We start from the raw sequence: 15,622 nt of genomic DNA on the forward strand, positions 1-15,622 counted from the left end.
CAAATAAATAAAATCTTTAAAAATAAATCAATCAGGGGCGCCTAGGTGGCTCAGTGGTTGGGCTGCTGCCTTCGGCTCAGGTCATGATCTCAGGGTCCTGGGATCAAGCCCCACATCAGGCTCTCTGCTCAGCAGGGAGCCTGCTTCCTCCTCTCTCTCTGCCTGCCTCTCTGCCTGCTTGTGATCTCTCTCTGTCAAATAAATAAATAAACACTTTAAAAAAAAATCAATCATTAATAATAATACATATAAAAAGGATGCTGGAAGATTTCAAATAATGTGTAAATTACCTAGAATGGAGACTACCAAGTTCCTCAATAAATAACTACATAATGAATTAATGAACTCGTTCTTCAAGGTCAATTTGTGCTTCCTTTATTTTTCTCTGTGATGGCAATGATTTCATTGCATTACAATGATTAGCTTTCATGTCTCTCTCTCCTATTAGACCACTGGTCCTTAAATAAATAGACCCCCTTGAGAATCTGATAAAAAGCTATGGACTATTCCTTCTCCCCTCAGCCGTCCAAAAACAAACAAGGTGCACATACACATAGAAACCCACATACTTTTCAGGCATTGAATGTTAAAAATGCTTGCACTGGAAAGTAAGCAACTAAAAAAAAAGGTAGAACCTCGTGTTTGCAATTCCTAAAAAGAAAATTTGTCACACAGATGGTATTCAACATATATCTGATGGAATTTATGTTGGGATGCCTATTGTATATAGTTCAAAGAGATACAACATGAACAATTATTGGGATTTAAGACCTAGAATTGTGTGCTATTAAGCAGATGTTACAAGAACATTCATTAGCAAAGTACAACTCCACAGCAGTATTTCAGATCCGTGCTCCTTGAAGTAAATTAGCCTATTCAAGAAGGAAAGATCAAGCACACCTGATGATCTCATACCAGCTACCGAAGGTCCTATCAATAAACTCAGGTAAACTGTCCCCTTTCGTGACAGGGTGTCAGAAGACCAATCCCACCACACCACATCTCCCATTCTTCTTCCCAGTCACAGACAAAAAACCCAAGACTCCTGGATTGTCCATTATCACTGATGTGCACGGCTACCAGTCGGATCCACTCCTCTACCTTCTACCCCTCCCAAGTCCTTCCAGGAGGCCCTCTGGAACGATGCCGCTCACCCTCACCTGTAACTGCACTTCTCCCCTGAAGGTTCTCTTCACCGAAACGGTTTCTCCTGCAGTGTTCCCCAGGTTTTTTTCCTTGTACACCCCCTGTGCCTCCAAAGTAGGACGTTCATGCTCCTTGTTCCTCACTGAAGCTCCCAAACCAGATCTTCTCCTTCCTCCGCCATATACTCCGGGCCCTCCCAGCCAGTTCACCAGGAGCCTTCCTGCTTTCCTCCTCACTGCTGACGTGGGTTAATTGGACCTCATTCACTGAGGACTTTAGTACCCAACTCAGTCTTCCTCAGTAACTCAACACTGACTCCAATCCCCCGACTTTCTCAATTCCAGTAACCTCATCTCACTTCAACCCCTGACCTCATCACACCTGAGCTGCACCATTTCCAAACATTTACCTTCCGGGGTCTCATGCTGTCATTCCCGCCCTGCTTACTCAGTAATCCCACTGTGAAAATCCTTCGGCCTCACCGGATCTCTAACTCACCCCCACTCTTTCACCCTCTGTCTCCGTTCACATCCTTCCTGCTGATCCACAATCCATCACGAGTATCTTGAAAACACTATCAGGCACCTGGCTGCTCTGGTCTTTCCTTGTAGCAGCCTGGCAGAACTCCAACTCTGACTGATTCCAATCCTTCACTTTGCCTATTCCAGAAACTGAATGCTGCCAGAGGAAAAGAACCCAAGGCTGTGCTATTTGCTCTTTAAATTCATGGTCAAAAATCTCAAATGGAGGGGCGCCTGGTTGGCTCAGTGGGTTAAGCCGCTGCCTTCGGCTCAGGTCATGATCTCAGAGTCCTGGGATCAAGTCCCGCATCAGGCTCTCTGCTCAGCAGGGAGCCTGCTTCCTCCTCTCTCTCTGCCTGCCTGTCATCTCTGTCAAATAAATAAATAAAATCTTTAAAAAAAAAAAAAAAAAAATCTCAAATGGAAAAAATATATATATACATGTATCAAACAGGCACTAAGCACTACCTATCAATCTGAGGTTTTTTTTTTTTTTAAGATTTTATTTATTTATTTGACAGACAGAGATCACGAGTAGGCAGAGAGACAGGCAGAGAGAGGAGGAAGCAGGCTCCCTGCCGAGCAGAAAGCCCGATGCGGGGCCCGATCCCAGGACCCTGAGATCACGACCCGAGCCGAAGGCAGCGGCCCAACCCACCGAGCCACCCAGGCGCCCCTAAGGTTTTTTTTTTTAATATTTTATTTATTTATTTGACAGAGAGATCACAAGTAGGCAGAGAGGCAGGCAGAGAGAGAGAAGAGAAGCAGGCCCCCCGCAGAGCAGAGAGCCCGATGTGGGGCCTGATCCCAGGACCCTGGGATCATGACCTGAGCTGAAGGCAGAGGTTTTAACCCACTGAGCCACCCAGGTGCCCCCCAATCTGAGTTTTTGTAGTAGACTGACTATTTCTGAGACTGATTTTACACTGCCTCCTCTGCTCAAGCATCATGTTCCACTCCTTCCACCAGACTCTCAGCTGATAACCTCGCCGCATTCTTCAACTAGAAAACTAAGCCTTTAGAAATAACCCATTTTCCAATACCAACTCTATTAATGCATCTGCATAAACACTGTTGTGTCTCCAATTACATGGAATCGATAGCCTTGCTCTCATCTAAGGCCAATCCCCATAAGTACTCTGGATCCCATTCTAATTTTTTGTCTTCTAGAGGACTGAACCTCTTCAGTCACCCCATCTTTTCCCTGCATTATCCATGTATCACTGATGTACCACTCCTATTAGCAGACGCAGATCCTCTAGAATTTCCCAATTTAAAAAACACCCTCTCTTAATCTTACAATCCCGGGCAAGTACTTCATCATTTCTATGCTCCCCTTTCACAGCAAAGGTTCTCAGAATATTTGTCCACAAATGTGTCTCCACTCTCTCACCTCCCAAAGCTGGCATCTTTCTCCACCAACCCATCAGAAGTGCTTTCATCAAGGTCACTGACCAACCTCATTTATTTCTCTGGCCACAACTTGCAGAAACCGGAGCAGCATTCAGTGAAAGTAAGTGTACAGCCTCCTTGAAATATTCTCCACACTCTGCCTCCGTGTCAACCCTCTCCTGGTTTTCCTTGTATCTAACTTAGGTCACTTGCCCATCTCCTTTGCTAGTTACTTTCTTTCTTCAACCTCTAAACACAGCAGGGCTCTTCAGTAGGACTTTTTTTTTCTTTCCAGGTAATTTCACCAGTTCCATAGCTATACATTATCGTCTGACCTCTGACGGCATCATCCTTGAGTCCTGCCTTTCCTTTGTATCCCACATCCAGTCTCTCCGGAAGTGCTGCATTTTTACCTCCATGCGATTTCTCAAGTTTCCTTCTATCTCCACTGTCACGAAGATCTCTAGCTAGTTTGTATAATTCCCTGCCTCAAATTTATTCTGAGATGGTTTTCTAACAACCCTAACGTCCTTGCCTACCGGTTACATCCTGTAACATCACTCCGCTTCCCTCAAAAGACTTACTGCTCACTATTACCTGCTCCTCATTTACTTGCTTTGCCCACCCCCATCTCTCCTGCTCACCCCAGCAGTAGATTATGGACTCCACGGAAAAATAGACCTTATCTATTTTGGGTACAGTTACCCTCCAATGCCTCTATAGTGTCTAACACATAGTGGGGGGGTCCATAAAAGCTTATTAAATGAATGAAGCATGGCTAGTATCAAATGGGTTTAGTGCCCTTACTGCACCATTAACAGTTACCCATTTATATGCACTTCTCCTTGCTTGGGAGAGGTCTCTTGGATGCAAGCCAGGTTTGACCCATGTTTGTATCCTTACTATATTAACACATGTTTTGAACACACAGCAGTTGTTCAGTAAAGAACTGATGAAATAAATAAGCTAAAATTAAAAATATATTGGCTTAGCATGTTCCTATTCATAAGGTAGGAGAAATACGAAGATTAATATCTTTGTAAATACAGGGGCGCCTGGGTGGCTCAGTGGGTTAAGCCGCTGCCTTCGGCTCAGGTCATGATCTCAGGGTCCTGGGATCGAGTCCCGCATCGGGCTCTCTGCTCAGCAGGGAGCCTGCTTCCTCCTCTCTCTCTCTCTCTGCCTCCCTCTCTGCCTACTTGTGATCTCTCTCTGTCAAATAAATAAATAAAATCTTTAAAAAATATATATATCTTTGTAAATACAAAGATAGATATTAATGGAAAGAATCCTTTGGAAAGGATCTAAAGAAAATTTTCCCTGCCAAAAAGCCTCCTGTGCAACAATTATATTAATGGTCTAAGAGAAACCCTTTTTTACTCAAATCCACTTTAACTTCCACTTTCTTTAGATTATGAAGTGAAAATACAAAAGATCTTGCAGAGAGAAGTAAATTAGTTCATGTTAAAGCTCTGCACACAGACCCAGATTTCAACAGGTGAAAAGATATTTTTAATACAATTGCTTATCATTACTTACTGATATCTCAGTTGTACATAGGGTGAGACACCATGAATTCAAGGGAAGAGTTCTTTATAAATCTAAAAAATAAAGAGAGTCTGCTGAATGTGGTATAACAGATTTAATTCTGTTTTTACTTATGGTGTTTAACTTCTATGTCCTGCCCTAAGATGAACACCATGAGCGACAGCAAGCAGTATAATGAACGGTCCTTTTTAAAAAAAAGAAACTTGTTATCATTTTAGGAACCTAAAACTTACATAAAACAGAGATAATAAAAGGATAATAAAAGACAAAAATAATAATGTACCAAATTGGTCATAATCACAAGCTAAAATATGCAGTTTAGGAAATAAGATTTTAAAAACCGACATTAGCTTATATTATTAAGAATCATAAAAGAGGTGGGATCTTAAATTCCTTGCTAAGGATTAGGAGTACCTGAGGAGAGACAAAGAGAAAAGGTATTGAAAAGAGGGGAATAACATGATCAAAGACACATAAGAACTGACAGAGTTTTAGTGGAAAAACCAGCCGGGCACACTTTCATATAAGCAAAAAATGAAAGAAAAGCCCTAATGAATAGAAAAGGGCCAGATAATGAAAGGTCTTGGACTCTAGACCTAGCTCTTCAGGCAAGAGAGAAACATTTTACGATCTACTATGAAGTAAGATGACACAATACAGGAAACTCCGTATTTCGGAAAAATTACCTGGTGGGTATGATTGATTAGGTAAGATACAGAAAGCAAGGAGATAAAAAGGAAGACTATTTAGCAGGCCACTTCCTCCTTCCAACTTTGATGTTTCTATTTTGAGACTAAATTCCTTTCGCCTCAAATGTACTTTATAATTCTGACATGAATTCATTAGTCCTCATCTAACCAAGGCTACTTCTTGAGTAGTCTGTTACCAACTCCTGATTCTTTTCCCCTCAAAATGCCTCACCTGTGTATCACCCCCTTTCCCTTCCCATCACCAGTACCTTAAACCAGGGCCTCATCAATATTTGGGTTTCTGTTTCTCTCCCTCCAGGCTTTCTTCGTCTCAACCTAAACATGACGGTCAGACTGATCTACTGAAACACCTCTCCACATATTAACCCTTGCTCAGAAACCTCTGAAAGCTTCTCACTGCTTGAAAAAACAAAACCCTGAATGCCTTAACTAGCAATGGGGGCACCAGCAAGCTGCTGACATCCCTGCTCACCGCCGTCTCAAGGCCCAGCTCAAATTGCACCTCCACATGAATTCCTAGACTACATTGGCTCTGCCCAACAAAAATACAACGCAAGCCACAAACGTAATTAAAACTTTTTTTCATAGCCACACTGAGAAGTTTGACAGGTGAAGTTAATTTTAATATACCTTACTGAGCCAAACTTATTCAAAATATAATTTTCCTATGCAACCTATTAATTATTGAGATATTTTACCTTTTCATACCAAGTCTTTGAAATCCAGTGTGCATTTATATTTACAGCACATCCCAATTCAATCTAACCACAATTTCAAGGGCTCAACAGCTACATGCAGCTAGTGGCTACTGTAATAGCACAAATCTAGACTTTAAAATCAATGCTTTGTACCATACTCCACTGTCCTCGGCCACTCCTTAAGGTGCAGGTTGGCACCACCCTATTTTTATGTACCTATCTTGGGCTTGATTTTAATGGAATCACCAACCATTTAGTCTTCTGGACCAAAAACCCTGGAGTCACCCTCCATCCACCAAACTGCTGCCACCTGTTGAATCCTATCTGACATTTCAGAAAGGTCTCTCTCACACCCTTCACTATCCTATTGCAACTGAGGCAATCATTACCTTACCTCAGTGACAATTTCCTCTTACCTAGTTTTCCTGTTCCCAGTTGATCCTCCATACAGCTGTCAGAGACCACCCTAAAAAAAACCAAATATGGGGCGCCTGGGTGGCTCAGTGGTTAAGCCGCTGCCTTCGGCTCAGGTCATGATCTCGGGGTCCTGGGATCGAGTCCCGCATCGGGCTCTCTGCTCAGCAGGGAGCCTGCTTCCTCCTCTCTCTCTCTGCCTGCCTCTCTGCCTACTTGTGATTTCTCTCTGTCGAATAAATAAATAAAATCTTTAAAAAAAAAAAAAACCAAATATACTCATGCCCTTTCCTTGTGTAAAGTATGCACTTTCTAACAAATGGAATCTGAACTCCTTAGCTGGAAATCAAGGTCCTTCACAAGCTGCTTTCAATCTCCCTCTTCCTTCACCAACCACCCTTGCACTGCATGCTCAAAGACGTTTATCCTCCCACTCTCTCTCAGTATGCCAAGACTACCCAAGTCTCTAGATCCAGGAATGACCTTCTCCTGAGCCTTGTAAATTCCTTCTGACCCTTCAAGACCCAATTGAAATAGTTCTCCTTTAGGAAGCTTTTTTCGCAGTCTCAGGAGGTTATTTTTTTTTTTACCTCGCACAAAAGGGGAACCAAAAATATTTGTTGAATGGATGCTGAATGTATACGCAAAGAACAAAAGCGATCATCTTTGTATCGCCAAATTCAAGCACAGCACTTAAAGCGACATACATGTGTGCTTAAAGAATGAACCCCAACGGATCATCAATTCCTTCCTGACTTCCTACTTCATCTCAATTATCTCTCAGTTACTTGCGAGAGAAATGATGACCTTGCATGTTGGAGACCGCTAAAGGGAACTAGGCAAAAATCCAAGGGAAAACGAAGGAATCTGGATTGGCCCCCAAGCTCACGGAGTCCAAAAAGTCTCTAGTCTCTTCCTGGTCAGTTCGGGAAAAAAATTGGCTTCCTTAAAAAAAAAAAAAAAAAAAAAAAAAAATATATATATATATATATATATATATATATATATCACAGGGGTTATAAGATAAAAAATTAGGGAATGGGCAATTGATAATTCATGTTCTGCTGGTGACAGGAGGCCGGACTCGACGGGGTTAAGGCTAGTCTGACCTCCTGCTTACTTAAGAGCAAATAAAACAGAGATGGAAGGGCTCGAGGGCAAAGGGGGGGCTGGGGGGCTGAGCTGGGGAGCTGGGGGGAGCGGGAGGAGCAGAAGGCCGAGACCATTTTAATAAAACACAGTAACATCTTAAAAGGTCCCTGGAATCGACTAACTAAAAAAGAACGCCTACTTTGTGCCCAGTGCTTAGCAGCCTCGTGGTCTCTGAACCCGAGACCACGCAAGACTCCTAGCGTGGAGGCTAAAAAACACGGCAACCACGAGGGCCAAAGGCGCCAAAGCTGGCGCCGGATTAACTCATCCAGCCGGGAAACAGCAAAAAGAGGGAAGAAGAGAACACACGAGTGAATCGTGCGGGTTGGCACAAAGGCCGGGGGCTTCAGACCCACGGAAAAATCACTTCTTTCCCTCGATAAGCACTTCTGCCACGCCGGGCCAGGACAGTGGCCACCGAAAACCCGGGAGCATGTCCCCAGCGCAGACCCGGACAAGGTGGAGCCAGGGTCTCCCTAGGGCCGAGGACGCCCCCTCCCCCATCCAAAGGTTCACTCCTTCCCTCCGCCCCCACTTGCCTCGTCAGTCCTCCCCCAACGCCGTCCACTGCCCTTCCCAACCCCTAGTCGAATCCAGGTTCAAGAGCGAGACAAGCTGATACTCGCTCAACACCACCCGTGACGACCAGCCAGCAGAAGCCCCCCGATGGCGGCCGCCATTTTGAAACTGGAGGCGAGCCTCTGAGGCGGGTAAGGCCCAGGGCGATACCATGCTCCGGGGGGGTGAGGACGAAGCTGTGGAAAGGAGATGGCTTTTACGACAACAAGTCTCGTCACCTTGCGCCGAAGTCTTATTTGCAAATAATTTATAGTGCTTAAAAGCTAAAATAAGTACGAGAAGATCCCAACATCCCAAGGGAGAAGAGGTACAGTTTCCCAGCGCCACCCCTCTCTTTGACCCAGCGTGGCGAATGGCAGGTCCCAAGGCCGCAGCTTCCGCCGGCGCCGGTGGCTGAGTTCGTCGCTGCCCTTGGTTGTGGGGTCGTTTTTGGAACCAAGGGCGCAGGTGGGTCCGGGGTCCAGGATGGCTCGAGGCGCTGCGGGTCCCCGTGGTGAGACGGGGAGGGTCCACCTCTAGGGAAGCCCTCGGCGGCGGTGTGTTTAGGCGAGGAGTGGTCTGGAGAGCCCCCCCGGGGCTTGCGAGCGGTGGAGACGGGAAAGGGAAATAGGGCTTATCTTCCCGTAGACAGCTGGCCTCCTGTTTCGCACCTGACGGCTTTTGGGAAGGGGAGTGGGAGGTTGTCGTTATTGGAAAACGTCCTTTAGGGATCATCAGGTGACCGTCCCTGACCGGCCCGGAGAGAAGACGGGCCGGGATCACGTCCTTAGGCTGGAGGGAAGGCGCGAGCATCACAGATGGGTCCCAAGTTTTCAGCGTTCTGTCTCCTGGTTGCTCAGGACTGGAAACCAACCCCAAATCGCACGCCTTCTTGAGCCGACCATTCCACACCCAAAAATCACTTTTTAAAAACATAATGTTTAATTTGTATTAGGTTAATAAGACACGGTTCCAGACCTCAAGGAGTTCAGTTTCTCCGTGCATCCAGCATTGCTTTTCATAGATTGTATGTATTGTTAAAAAAAAGTCGATCTAAAATGCTGTGGGGACCAATTAGAGATTAGGACTTAATTTTTGAATATCTGTTCATCTACGTTTTACAACATGTATTGACTTATAAAAATACACTCCAGATACATTTTACTTTATTTCCTTCTTTCTTTTTTTTTTTTTTTAGTTAGGTGGGAAAAATTGGTTGGAATAAAAGTAATGTTAGGGGGCGCCTGGGTGGCTCAGTGGGTTAAGCCTCTGCCTTCCGCTCAGGTCATGGTCTCAGGGTGGTGGGATCGAGCCCCACAGCCCCACATCGGGCTCTCTGCTCAGTAGGGAGCCTGCTTCTCCCTCCACCCTCTGCCTGCCTCTCTGCCTACTTGTGATTTCTCTCTGTCAAATAAATGGATAAAATCTTTAAAAAAAAGGTAATGTTAGGAAAAATAAGAACACTGAGTGAGGTCAGTCTAAATGTTCACCTCTGTAGTTACCCTAGCAATCAATAAAACACAAATAGCTTGAACCAAAGCCAGACTGCCTGAGAGTTAATACTGGCTCTGCTACTTACTGCATCTGTGACCTTAGGCAAGTCCATTTCCTCATCTGAAAAAAATATGCCTGCTAAACTGGGGACATTAGTGAGTACATGGTATAGAATTGTGAAGATTACATGAGTTAGCGATTATGAAAAGCAGTAAGAACTGTACCTGACAGTGCTATAAGAGCTCTTTGTAGAGCTACAGCAAAATATTTTAAACATTGGTAGCAAAGGATGGGTGATCAGTTCAGTGATTCCTTGAGTCCATAAGACAAAAACTAATTAGTTTTAATTAGGAATACCATAGCAAGTTCCACTTGTGATGTAAAAGGATTTTTCATGAGTCTTATAAAGCAGACACTACTGGAGCACCTAGGTGGCCCAGTTGATTAAGCATCTGACTCTTGATTATGGCTCAGGTCATGATCTCAGGGGCATACGCTGGTGCCCCATGTTTGCTGAGCATGGAGCCTGCTTAAGACTCACTCTCTCCCCCTTTGCACCCTCCCCCCTCAAAAAAAAAAAAAAAAACCCAACCAAAAAAACACTAATATGTACAGTGGCCTCATGGGCACCCATGTGGATGTCACTGTTCATCCACACTTCAGGGCTTGTTCCATTGTAGCTTGTCCGAGGACCTCACTAATCTTTGCCTAACAGATAAAGTCCCCTATGGTCTTGGGCTCATGACCAGAGCCTGTCTGTACTCTCCCTCCTATCCATTCTCCAAGAAATCATTCTAGCTCACTTCTTCAGTCCATAAATCTTTGTCCTCCCTAGTCATTCACTCAGTGAAATACAGAGGACAAATTATGTTAAATGCCATGGCTCCCAAAGTCCATTAAATAGATTATACAAGTGTAATACAAAATGTCTCTGGGACTAAGATTTGTCAGTTTACCTGTTAGTGATGGAATCATAGTGGCTGAACCCAACTCTGGATTTTGAATACACAGAATCCTTTTATCAGTCTGGACCTGTAGAGTGTATATAAGAACTTATGTGCAGCCAGTCTCCAGGGTTTGTCTCCCCTCTTAGATTCTCAGAGTAGAGCTGCAGAAAAGTAGCTACTTGCCCTGTTGGAAGAATGCCAACAACAATAATGGCTTATAACCCACAGGTGGCCATGGGCTTATTTAGAACAGTCTTGGTCAACAAGCACTTTTGTCTTAGGTTAAAGTACATGTAGTATCTGACTCACCTGTGCTGAGGGGTAGGCTTGACCCCCAAAACACCCCTATAAAGAAATTTGAGGAACCTATGAGGAGAGGTGACCGAATACATGACCTCTTGAGTTCTACAGAGACCAATACTGTCTAGTACTTTGCAGTTTTGTGCTTTCAAAGTTGATCAAGGCATGTTTTGTTATCCTTATCCTTGACTGGCTCAAATTTGTTCAACAAGTAAGTGGCTAATCTAGGCTAATCTGGTAGGGCACTTGGTCAGATTCACGAAGAGAGCTTCAGTATCTAAATGCAAATAACGTTACTTAAGACATAGTGCTGAGAGAGCCACCATCTTCTAGGAAATAAGTTTGCTCAAGAACTGTTTGCATCAAATCAGATAACAAATTCTTTCAACTAGACTTTTCCAGCCCCACAAGGAAGGAGGACCAAAAGTACCTATTTTGTTTGTTTTAAAGATTTATTTACTAGAGCACTCCATCACATGAGGGGGTTGGGCATGTGGTGGCAGAGGGAAAGAATCTTGATACAGACTGCCTGCTGAGTGGGGAGCCCCATCTGGGGCCCAATGCCGCAACACATGAGATCACGCCTGGAGCTGAAACCAAGAGCCCAATGCTCAACTGACTCAGCCACCCAGTCTCCCCCACCCCAAAAGTCCTTATTTTGATAAAGGCTCCCCAGACGCTTTTGATGTGCAGTTAGGTTTGAAAATTCCAGCCGTAGGAGGTAGACTAAAACTTTAATAACTAAACTGTAAGTTATATATTTTAAATAACTTGTTAACTTTACATAATTTTCCTGCTGTGTGTAATACGCTTTATCAAGTAGAGTATGGGGTAATTGTGCAACTTTTACCTTTATGGCCATTTTCCACCTCGGTGTCTTTAGATAGTGATGAAGTTTGAGAAATACAGATTTGGAATGTTTAAGTGTGAGAACCAGTGTCTTAGGAGAGGCAGGAATCCAGTCTCCCTAACCCTAGCACAGTTAGTTGAGTGCTGAGCACTTTTGTTGGCAGGCCTGTATTCTCTCACCGTATTGTCATACACCTTCTCAGCCATTGTATATGATGAATTTGTCTTAGATTCATGCATAGGCAGATGTATTTTTATTTCAACTTTAGGTACAAATTTTTGCGGAAACTTTTTTTTAATTAAGGCAAATTTATTTTCCATATGGTGACTTCTAGTTCTATTCTTCCTCCTGTATCTTTTAGAAACTCTTAGAACTTAAAAGCCCCTAAGTCCCATAAATTTTAATTCAAGAAGAGGTCTTTTAGAGAGGTATTGAGATCTAATAGAAAAAGAGCTTTGGAGCAAACCTAAGCTTGAATTTCAGCTCTGTATTTAATACCTGTTTAGGTGAAGCTGTTTTCTAGTCTATAAAATGAGGATAATAATAGTTATTTCATGTTATATATAAGATGATATGATGGCTCTGGTACCTATTAGTCATTCTATAAAAGTAAATTCCCTTCTGTCCTTATTACTTGTTCAATCTTTGAATTGATACTGAGATCTACCATGATGTCATTGAAGTTTTTTAAAATTTCATTTCCTTTCAAAAATTAGTTTTCAGCTTTGTGCACTAGCAGTATTGTAGCTAATGGGGTTTATCTGAGTCACAATTACTGCTAATTGAAATATTCATTTTCAATAATGATAGCTTAACTAAATAATTCTGCTTTTGGCATAATAGTGTAGTTATATTTGTTTTAGCATCGTAAGAGATTCAAAAAATAATTTACACATGTGTAAATGTTTTAAATTAATTGTAGGAGGGTGCAAATATCCAACTTTTGCAGGTAGAATATTTTTATACTCTCCATTTCTCTGTACTGTACCATATCAGTTCACTAGTAGAGCTAGGAAAAAAAGTTAATAAATTGATTTTTAATGCAGTACAATTTTTATACAAATCATTGTCACCTGTATAATTGTCATCAAGTAGATTTTAAGTTGTATACTACATCCTGATCCCAGGCAAATTTGAAGAAGCTTTCTATGCTTTAACATTGATCTCCTATATTCAGGGCTATCTTTCTGTTTCAGATGCAGTTTTTCAAGATATTACAAAGGCAGTTATATTTCTGATAATTTTTTCCCCCTAGCACTCAGGATGAATATAATTCAGATTGTTCGTGACCACTGGGTACATATACTTGTGCCTGTGGGGTTTGTCTTTGGATGTTACTTAGACCGAAGGAATGATGAAACGCTGACCGCCTTCCGGAACAAGAGTTTATTGTTTAAAAGGTTAGTTTTTATGCTTCTTTTAAATGAACAATTAATGAGCTCTTGGAAATAATTTTTTAATATCAAATATGCCAAAAATAAATAAAAGGGGTGAGTTGTCTCTCCCCCGCCCCCAAAGTAATATTAACGTTACATTATTTTGTAGCATTAGTTACTGTTTAATCCTTTTACAAAACTGTATGATTATCTTTGGACGGCCAACAAGTCTTCAGTTTATGAACAGGCTAGTTCAAATGTTTGAAAAATTTTTTTTTAGCATTCAGGATGCACTGTAATCTAGAAACAATGTTATAAACCAGCTCACGAAAGCCTTTAATAAAGCTTTCATATATTATCTTACTTAAGCCAGAATGTAGCTGAAATCTGTGGTACTAATAGTGGCTTGGTGCCATGTTCCCAGCAATATTGCTGGAGAGCTTTAGTTGTGGTAGCTGAGTGATCAGAAGGCAGCTGGCAGCTCCTGGTACCACGTTGTGTCTCTGGAGATGGCTCTTTTGGCAGCAGAGTGAGTTAACATGTCTGCCACTGGGTATGCAGCTAAGTGGGAAGAAGCTCAAGGAACCAGAGGCTTGAGCAACATTCACAGTCAATGTGAAGAGGAGGTTTACAGTTACGGATTTCAAGAAAGAGAAAGTGAATTAGAAAAGGTTTAGAAAACCTCAAATGAACTCATTGAGAAGATAATAGCTTTCATACAGCCGAAGAAATTGCAGTTCCTTAATTTGGAAAAATGAAATTGAAGGGATGGTAAAAGTTTAAAATCATGAGAGATTAGAATGAGTATGTTGAGTCTATATAAAAATTTTAATGGGTCAATTTAATAGAATATAAAATATTGAATTCTTAATCCTCTGACTCTTTACCCCCCCCATAAAAATTTAATTTATACTTTTTCCTTTCCTTCCTTTTTAATTTCCACACAGGGAATTGAGACCCAATGAAGAAGTCACCTGGAAGTAAAGGTTGTGACTAAATTACAGAATGTTCACATTTTAAAAATTAGGAGAGAAATAAAAACACATTCATTATTTAATTTGAAGTGTGAGTCTTTCTTTGCTATAGCAGTCCACGTTTTAAGTAGTAGCCACACTTAGCTTAAAAATAAATCATTATTGAGTATTTGAGGATATTGATATTAAATTTATAGTCAGTGTTTCATTTTCTTTTCATTTTAAACCATAGTACTATTAAATCATATAGCCAATTTTTTCCTCAGATATTTTTCAGAATTTTTTTTTTCGAACTGTGTGCTTTAGAAGGATGATACTAGCAGAAAATTTTAGTGACCTTCAGTTTGGCAAAGATCTCTTAAATGCAACATATAAAGCATGAACTAGTTTTGAAATTTTTTGCTCTTCAAAAGACACTTATGAAAATGAAAATGCAGCCATAAACTGGGAGAAAGTACTTACAAAATGTAATATACAGCAAAGAACTTATATCTAGAATATGTAAAGAACCCTTATAGCTTAATAAGACAGCCCAGGTTTGGGGCACCTGGGTGGCTCAGTGGGTCAAAGCCTCTGCCTTTGGCTCAGGTCATGATCTCAGGGTCCTGGGGTCGAGCCCCGCATCAGGCTCTCTGCTCAGCAGGGAGCCTGCTTCTTCCCTTCTCTCTCTCTGCCTACTTGTGATCTGTCTGTCAAATAAATAAAGTCTTAAAAAAAAAAAAAAGACAACCCAGTTTTTAAAAATTATTCCTTTACTTAATCTCTACACCCAACATGGGGCTCAAACTCAACCCTGAGTTCAAGAGTCAAGTGTTCAGCCAACTGAGCCAACTGGGCGCCCAGTCCAATTTTTTAAATGAGGAAAAGAATTTTTTTTTAAATAGATTTTATTTATTTATTTGAGAGAGAAAACACAAGCAGAGGCAGTGGCAGACAGAGAAGCAGGCTCCCTGCTCTCCCAATGTGGGGCAGGCCTGATCCCAGGGCCTAGGGACCTAAGCCTAAGGTTAACCAACTGAGCCACCCAGGTACCCATGAGCAAAAGATTTTAAGAGACACTTCACAAAAAAAGATAGGATGGTAACTAAAGCATATGAAAAGATTCCTAACATCAATAGTCATTAGGGAAATGCAAATTTAAGCCACAATGAGATACCAACACACACCTATTAGCATAGTTAAAATAAAAAAACTGATTCTATTCCTGGTGTTGGCAAGGGTGCAGAGTAAGTGGACTTCACAGTGGTGTCAGGAATGTAAAATGTAGGAGTTGTACCACTTTGGGAATCAGTTTAGCAGTTTAAAATGAAAATAACACCTCCCGTATGACCCAGCCATCCCACTCAAGATATTCATCCAAGATAAAGGAAGGTGTTTGTTCACACAAAGGCTTACATGAATGTTCATAGCAGCTTCATTTGTAATTGCCAAAAATTAGAGCTAGCCCAAATGTACATCAAGTAGCTAAACTGTTAAATCCTTATAATGGAATATTACTCAGCATTTAAAAAGGAATATCTATTGCTATGACATTGATGAATT

General features: G+C 41.9%; 2 protein-coding genes and 1 pseudogene across 4 annotated transcripts in view; 2 read left to right on the top strand and 1 right to left on the bottom strand.

The window, feature by feature from the left end:
* CPSF2 (cleavage and polyadenylation specific factor 2) overlaps nt 1-8,286 on the bottom strand; it is a 33,887-nt gene extending 25,601 nt beyond the window's left edge. Inside the window, exons 1-2 of one of the 3 annotated variants that reach the window (XM_004739035.2) lie at nt 8,121-8,286; nt 4,599-4,660 (exon numbers count right to left, since the gene is read on the bottom strand). The gene's annotated coding sequence lies outside the window, so the exon portion shown is untranslated. Of the gene's footprint in view, nt 1-4,598; nt 4,661-6,431; nt 6,560-8,120 lie in introns of those variants that run through there. The other 2 variants (XM_004739037.3, XM_004739036.3) reach the window with 2 other exon arrangements.
* NDUFB1 (NADH:ubiquinone oxidoreductase subunit B1) lies at nt 1,144-14,163 on the top strand. The gene is made up of 6 exons (XM_004739335.1): nt 1,144-1,260; nt 3,070-3,180; nt 8,169-8,274; nt 8,434-8,607; nt 12,986-13,130; nt 14,054-14,163. The coding sequence occupies exons 1-6, from the start codon at nt 1,144-1,146 to the stop codon at nt 14,088-14,090; spliced, it is 690 nt and encodes a 229-aa protein (XP_004739392.1). The 3' UTR covers nt 14,091-14,163.
* LOC123390608 lies at nt 12,452-12,606 on the top strand (annotated as a pseudogene).
* Nucleotides 14,164-15,622: the final 1,459 nt, after the last annotated feature.

Source organism: Mustela putorius, unplaced genomic scaffold (assembly GCF_011764305.1).
Source record: "Mustela putorius furo isolate JIRA1106 unplaced genomic scaffold, ASM1176430v1.1 tig00000129_pilon_pilon_pilon, whole genome shotgun sequence".
Lineage (NCBI taxonomy): Eukaryota > Metazoa > Chordata > Mammalia > Carnivora > Mustelidae > Mustela > Mustela putorius.